We start from the raw sequence: 8,277 nt of genomic DNA, 5'->3' as shown, positions 1-8,277 counted from the left end.
GATTGTGTGGGTCAGAGCTGGGCCATAAAAAATTTTGCTATGTGGGTTGTTCACAATTAAACTAACAGTGTTAATGTTGTTTTCAAGTCATACTTGCATGCTAATTCCGATCAAATATTTAAAGTAACATGGTAAACAATATAGAGACTTCTAAATGAACGAATGTGTGAATATAAAACCAACTTTACTTCTATCTTTTATAAGGGGTTTAAACACAGTTGTGTGGCAAAAGTGTGTGTATAAAACCAGCTTTTAATAGTAAAGAATTATTACTCTACTGTCTGCAGAAACACTCTGACATTCTCCTTTTGCACGTGTCATCAGTAGTTTCATATATAACTTCATATATTATATATTTGAATTGCATTAATATATTTCTTTTGATCAACCCTATTTTGGGGTAGTTCATTATGATGGGATTTACCTTCTATGTGTGATTTGATTGGACGGGAGAGAAAGAAACGATCATCAGTCCTCTGGTCTCTTTTAAAGAAATGTTTATTTACAAACACGAATACATTTTCACCTCGGTTTGCTCACCAACATATTTATTTTCCTACACAATCAGACCATGCAGTTCGGATTAGGAATGTCCATGTTTTGCATGAACCTTCAAGTACAATTGAATATCCTACACCAGACTCGCCTCCTCCGATCCCAGGAGGTGCTTCATAAATTAATTCGACATTTACATGTACCTTCACAGTTTTGAAGTAAAAGCTCCAGTCTACGGGCAAATCAAACGTGTGTATGCACAGGATCAAGATCTAAATGCTGTAACCTGAGCTAGCTTCACATCTCATCTCCTAATGTAATTTCAGAAATGTACATCATTGAAAATAAAGTAAAACATGCACTTTAAAACAGAGAGGGTGCTCGCTGCAGAGCCACATGGGTGGAGCTCGCCTACTGTACAATGAGGGGGAGCTTGAGCTCCAGCTCATCCTCCTATGGCTGTTTTAATGCGTACACACCCCCAGTGACATCACTTGTAGAAGAGGAGGTGCAGCAAGGAGGAGCTGGAGCTCATTTCATTGATCCAATTGTCTGATAACAAGAAAAATTGCGGCTCTTTTTCAATGTTCAATGACTTTTTTTTTATACCCTCTGTGTTTAGCTGTTTCTTTCTTTTTTTTTTATTAAAGACAATTCTTGTGCCTATTTGTTGTTGTATGTATATGTTTACATTGTATATACTGTTTATGGGCTTAATAAAAAAGGAGCTGGAGCTCAGCTCTGCCCATGTGGCTCTGCAGTGAGTACCACTTGGATTAAACACGCTAGGGTAACATTCGTCCACAAGGGGGCAGACTGAAACAAAAACGATGAGGTAGAGACTAGTTTCCTTCACTTTGAGACGCATTTTGGACTCAAAAATGTCTTTGCAGCCAATTTATTTAGTAACACTTTATTTTGATGGTCAATTTGAGTATTAGACTGCTTAATATCTGCTCCTTCAACAGACATTTAACTGACTATAAGAAACTTTGAAGGTACATATCAACTTACACTAACCCTAACCTAACAGTCTACTTATAATCTAATGGGAATAAGTTGGCACGTAGTTGCAATGTAACTTAAATTCAACAAACGGACCATCAAAATAAAGTGTGACCATTTATTTTTATCCTGTGGAAGTTAACACAGGCTTTTAGACAAAATACACTTTCTTAAAGGGGTAGTTCACCCAAAAATGAACATTTTCTCACAGTTTGCTCACCCTTTAAAATATTTATAAGCTACCGTTAAACACAAAAAGGTAGATATTTGGACAAATGTTGGAAACTTTTAACAATTGTACTCCATAGTATTGTTTTTTCCAATCATGGAAGTCAATGGTTTTCAGCTTTCACTGAAACTCAATTCCTGGACGGCCGCAGCTCTGCATAGTTTAGCTCTGATCACCTCCAACTTATACTTCTGCGTCAAGTAATCGGCGTGACCCATGGCGCATGCAACACACGTAGTTGTGCATTCATACTTCTGCGCGGTTTCTGTTGCTCTGTAATTACACTTCCGAAACGCTAGTTGGCAGTGAGGTGTTAATGTTCCTCGGTGTCGAGTTTCTGGTGTTTTGTTTTTTCTGAACGCTTCCTTAATGTACAAGTAGCTCAAACTTGCCTATTTTGAGGCAGGAACCGGCGGATGTGCAACAACTTTAACTATGAGGTAAGCATAAAACAAAACTTACCATCACGGACATCCACACTTGTAAACAATCGCTCTATCGGGCTCAAACTGCTCTCGGTCCCGCCCACACTCATCAGCGCTACCAAGCCGAGCAATCACAGAGCTTGCGCTACACGTTGTTGCGATGTGTAGTACAATTTTTTGAGAGATGCGTGTCAGCGATGCCGATGGCCACAGCGAGGGCTATGCGTCCACGCGTAGGCCGCACCATGGCATAAGCGTGCGTTTGACGCATGAGCAATACTACACGAGTAGCAGTGTGATATGGCTGTATATCGGCACTGGTGTGAGGCGTGCGTTACTGCCTTAGTGCCCCCACCAGTGCCGATATACAGCCATATCGCACTGCTACGAGAGTGATACTGCGTTTATACAACAGTTTGACGGCATAATTGTGTATATAAAAACTAAATCAAACATGGAGAGTCTCAGAAACCCTTTTGTATGAGGAACTACTTTCTTCCGGATTCATATCATTAGCTGAGAGTTAAACAGTTGAGCCAGCATGTTTTAAACTTTACATCTGTAGTGTCTGCTTTTTGCTGGCTGTATGTGGGCGGAGTAATACATAAAGGGTAAAGAGGCTGTAGGAATTCTGATATTGCAGAATATCGCACGGCTATCAGCCAATCAGATTTGAGAACCAGACAGAACTGTTGTATAAAAGAGTATAAATTGGCCTTTACACCTGCATGATAGTCTCTAGTAGTCTTGAACGCCTTGGATCAGCTGTGTTCGATTAGGCTTGAGCTGCGGCCCTCCGGGAATTAAGTTTGAGAGCTATGCTGTAAACAATGCCACACAATCGATTTACATTGGGACAACATGAAAGATTTAAGTTAACTTACTAGTTTTAACATATTTAAATGGATTGAACATAAAACAATCAAGTTGTCTCAACAAAATGTCAAGAATTGTGTTGCTTTAGAACAAAAGTAGTTTGAACAAGCGACAAAAAAATAATACGAAAGAAACTCTTAAAGGCTTAAAACCCCTTTAGGGAGAGGAAATAAGTGGAAAATGTAAATTTTACATTGGTGAACTTTCCCTTTACATACTTCCAAAGAAGATTGTCAAACCAGTTTTTCTAAAAGAAGAAAAAAACATTAGGCTGAGCAAATTATTAGTTATTTTTTTGGGGGGGGTGATGTTTTTGTTTTGCAGCCTATCACTGAAAAAGATGATTGATTGGATTCACTTAACATTTCTAAGGTTAAAGCGGTTGCAAACAACTTATATGGGCTGAACGTAAAGTAAATGCAGTAATGTTCAGCTTAATTAGTTTAAATCAGCCCGTATGCAGTAGTCAACATCTAAAGTTAATTAAAAATGCTTTTCAAAATTGTCCTTGAACAAGGGTGGGTGCTGTTCAATAGTTTTAGGACAAGTTTGTTGAAAGGTGATGAACCACTTGCAATGTTGACCTCGGTAAATACTTTGTAACCACTTAACCTTAAAAAAATACCTAGTAAATCAAATAAATCATTTGTTTCAGTGTATAAATGTTGGCCAAAAGTTCCTACGAAACCCCTCACACTTCTGTCACTTTGGTACATAAATAAAATTTAAATAAAGTCTCCCCAAAAAAGGAGTACGTTGTCTTCGAGCGACCTCAAAGTTCTCGGCTTCTCCTTCAGATTCAGTCTAAGAAGTCGATTTTCTGCGAGCAGATCAAGTCACTGTTGACCAGTTTCCACATGCTCATCAGGTCCGGCGGGAGCAGTTTATGCACCACGATCAGACTCTTGAAGAAGCACGGCTCTCTGTTCAGCCGGCTGGTTTTATTCTTCACCAGCCCGAAGGTTTTGAACGCGTTATGTTTGATCGGCGTGACCTGCAGCACCTCCAAACACATCCCCAAAAACACGTCGTCAATGGGGTAAAGCTCCAGGGTTTCACAAGCTCCGTAGAGTTTCCTTGCAAGAGCGCCGTCCATCAGGAAGCCTCCGCCTCCAGCGTAGGGTGGATATAAAGTCTTGTTATACAACGCCTGCGGGATGTAGTACTTGTTCTGCTTCTTACGAATGGGCTTGGCTTTGAATAGGACATCCCCAACGAAGAGATCCTTCAAGTTTCCGCTGATCTCAAGGTACTCGAAGATATTGGGAACGCTTACAAACACATCATCGTCGCCTTTAAAGATGTATTGTGTTTTCGGGCAGTAGCTGGAGAACCATTTGAGGAAGTGGATCTCCTTGAGCGTGAGGTTGAAGAAGCTGTCCATGAAGTCCCACTGCAGGATATCCCCGTAGATGTAATCCTCATACTCCAGGAGCTTCTGGTGATTGGCGCGCTCTTCGAGATTGGAGGATTTTCCTAGGAGGAAGAGAGTCTTGATTCGTTTTCCATTGAGGACTTGCTCTTTGCCCCAAGTTTTCCGAATCACTTCCCTACGGTCGAACTGCGTAATTACGGATTTGATGACTATCAAGAGGTCGATTTCTCCAGAGCACTTCTCCGGGTGGTTGATGAGCATCGGGAAGTATCTGCAATGCCTGTAGAGGAGGAATTGCTTGAAGTTGTCCTCCAGTCCCGTGAACCACTCTTGGCTGGAGAAGTTGAGGTTGATGCTGCAGTTGGAGCTGTCCACATCCCATGTTGACGGAGCCTGTTTTAGGGTTATCCTGGAACCTTGCGTGGTGGACTGCAGCCTTTGGATGGTCTTCCAGAAGTTGACAGTCGCCTTTTTCTGCACCTCGCTGTCCGCCGTGAGCTCCATGCGAGTTTGTCTCTCGATGTGGTCGGTTTGGAAGTCCTGCAGGGATGTGAGGTTTCCGCGGTGGACTACGGTCAGGGTGACCACGGCCAGCAGGAACATCAGGCTGACGCGCTTGTAGACCCTCCAGCGCTCTCTGGTGGTCATCCTGTAGTCAGTGAGCAGAGAGGTAAACTCCATCTGCAGCATCAACACATGCACTATTTAGTATGGCATCAAATGTGTGATATTGAAACAGTGACTCTCATGCATAATCAAATATGTTGCATATAAAGTTATTTCTTAATTATTATTGTATTTTACACGGAATAATTCATTCTTATTGTTGTATTTTGCACTATCATTGTGTAGTCAGTGACCATTAACTCTTCATATCACTTTATGACTATAGCGGCCGCTTATCGACTGAACTAAATTTATTTTTGATGTCTTGGTCTATTTGGAGGGCTGGAATAAATTGCCTCGGGGGCCGGGTTTGGCCTGCGGGCCACCAGTTGAATAGCCCTGGTGTAGACTCCATCTGCGGCATGAACACATGCACCGTTTAATACCTCGAAATAGGTTCAAACGACATATAAACAGTGTGGATGCTTTCAATCTCATGCATAAGCAATATTTTTGGATGAAATTTGGTTTGCATAATCAAATGTGTCACATATCAAGTATTTTTTTTTATTTATTCTCGTCATATTTTGCATGGAATATTTTATTATTGCATTTTGCACTGTTATCATCCTGTAATCCGTGATCAGACTACATCTGTGGCATGAACACATGCACCGTTTAATACCTCGAAATGGGTTCAAATGACATGTAAACAGTGTGGATGTTTTCAATCTCATGCATAATCGCTATTTTTGGCCAACAAAATTGAGTTTGCGTAATCAAATGTGTCACATATCAAGTTTGTTTTGTTTATTATTGTTGTATTTTGCACGGCAATCCTGTAGCCAGTGATCAAACTCCATCTGCGGCATGAGCACATACGCCGTTTAATACCTCGAAATAGGTTCAAATGACAAAAAACTGAGGATTATGATTCTTATGCATAATCAAATGTGTCGCACATCAAGTATTTTTTATTTATCATTGTTGTATTTTGCATGGAATATTTTATTATTGTTGTATTTTGCACTGCCATCCTTAAGTCACTGATTAGAGATGTACATTAACACATGCACCATTTTAATACCTCAAAATGGGTTCAAATGACGTATAAACTGTGGATGTTTGTTTTAAATCTCATGCACAATCTACATTTTTTGATGAAATTTTGTTTGTATAATCAAATGTGTTTCACATCAAGTATTTTTTATTTATTATTGTTGTATTTTGCATGGAATAATTGCATTTATTTGAGTATAAAACACGGAAAGTGATATATATTTCTACAGTGTGTGTGTTAGATTAAGGATTACATTTTGTGTAACTTTTAACACAGCGTGTTGAAGTATTTTAAATCAAGTGGAACTGAAAAGTAACCAATATTTACCAGCGAAATTTGGTTTGCATGATCAAATGTGTCGCACACCTAGGTTTTTATTATTGTTGTATTTTGCATAGAATAATTGCATTTTTTTGAATATATAGATGTTTAATAATACTCTACAGTTAATGTGATGATGCATTTGGATCAATCTTCAGATTTAAATGATATTTTTGCAGAATATATAATGAAATCAGTCTATTATTCAGTCATAAATAGCTGTATAATCAGTTTAATAACTATAGACTTTACATTTCGAATCAAAATAGTTATTATTTAATTAATTATATTGATTAAGCAAAGCTTTAATAACGGAACAATATATTTACATTTTGTTCAAATTGAATATGAGAATCGATCTGAAACGGACATGTATGACTACTATTGGTAAGACTTTATTTTGATGGTCCTTATTTCACATTTTATTGACTAAAAGTTGCATTCTACATGCCAATTTCTTCTCATTTGAGTATTAGAAGACAGTCTGCTTAATATCTGCTGATACTGCTCCGTCAATAGACATTTAACTGACTATAAGAAACTTTGCAAGTACATATCAACTTACACTAACCCTAACTTAGTCTACTAAACTTCTTAACAAATCTACTACTTAACTATACCACTTAACATCTTAACAAGTACTTCACTATACTACTTAACATCTATTGACAATTAGTTGGCATGTACAGTAAATGCAATGTACCTTAAATTCAACAAAATGCGTTAAAGGGACCATCAAAATAAAGTGATACCCTAATATTGTTTGTACCCAAAGACATAACACTGTTTTCATACAATAAGCCTTTATCATTTCGCATGGGTCACTTTAATAACCTGAATGTTATATTATATTATTATGTAAATAAACCTGTTGATGCGAGTGGACTTGGTTCTATGTCAGTGTTTTACGGCTCTGAGGTCTGCATTTAAATAAAGCAAACCACACATGCTGATGCTTTCTTCCTTACATCCACATGATCATAGATAATATGAATATTGTCATAATAATATTTTAAAATGTTGACAACTGTAACTAAGCTTGTTGTGATGTAGCCTAGGTAACGTGATGACAATTCATAAGAGGAGATCGTTTTATGAATATAAATATTATTAATAACAATAACATAAAAATAAGCATAAATGAAATATTGACAATAACATAATTGTAACGAAACAAAAAGAGGAAGAACTTATACTCACATTTTGAGAGATGTTCTTATCAGAGTGTTACTTTAATAAAAGCCAAACAGCTCTGCCGCTCTTCAGATGAATTATAAAGTTTCCTTTAGAATATCCTGCTCATGATTTCAAGGCGAGACGAAACAAAAATGCCACAATAGACGATTGTTATAACTCCACCACGGAGTTTCACTTCAAGATGTGAAAAGCGCGACATCCTTGACGTGCACTGCTTTTAAAGTGTGTCCGCGTCACATGCAAATGAGGAGGCAGATGACTCCGCCCACTTTCTCTCGCCCCGCTTTCTCTCTCTCTCTCTCTCTCTCTCTCTCTCTCTCTCTCTCTCTCTCTCTCTCTCTCTCAATTCAATTCAATAATTGCTTTATTGGTATGACAATGGTTACAAATGTATTGCCAAAATAGTTATAAAGTTTACATAAAAAGTAACATACATATATATTAATAAAAAAAACAGTACACACAGTAAATAGTAGTAGTAGCAAAAAAAAAAAAATAATTAAATAAATAAATAAATAAAAAGGGAAACATATGATATTTATATATAATAAATAAATAAAATATCAACAATACATCATATTATTCAACATATCACATGAATATTCAATATATTATATTATTATTCAACATTACTTATTCCTACAATTCAATACAAAAATAGATCTGAATAAACTGTACATTTTTAGGA

The 8,277-nt window shown here is 37.6% G+C and overlaps 1 protein-coding gene across 2 annotated transcripts; it reads right to left on the bottom strand.

The window, feature by feature from the left end:
• Positions 1–480: 480 nt before the first annotated feature.
• b3gnt7 (UDP-GlcNAc:betaGal beta-1,3-N-acetylglucosaminyltransferase 7) lies at positions 481–7,781 on the bottom strand. Of its 2 annotated transcripts, none has more exons than XM_009296510.4 (2): positions 7,593–7,781; positions 481–5,054 (listed from the first exon to the last, which is right to left on the bottom strand). In XM_009296510.4, coding segments are annotated over exons 1-2 (1,227 nt in total). In that variant the 5' UTR covers positions 7,595–7,781; the 3' UTR covers positions 481–3,829.
• Between the last annotated feature and the right edge of the window lie 496 nt (positions 7,782–8,277).

The sequence above is a fragment of the Danio rerio genome, chromosome 22 (genome assembly GCF_049306965.1).
Source record: "Danio rerio strain Tuebingen ecotype United States chromosome 22, GRCz12tu, whole genome shotgun sequence".
Taxonomy (NCBI): domain Eukaryota; kingdom Metazoa; phylum Chordata; class Actinopteri; order Cypriniformes; family Danionidae; genus Danio; species Danio rerio.
This window is presented reverse-complemented; position numbering and strand designations above follow the sequence as displayed.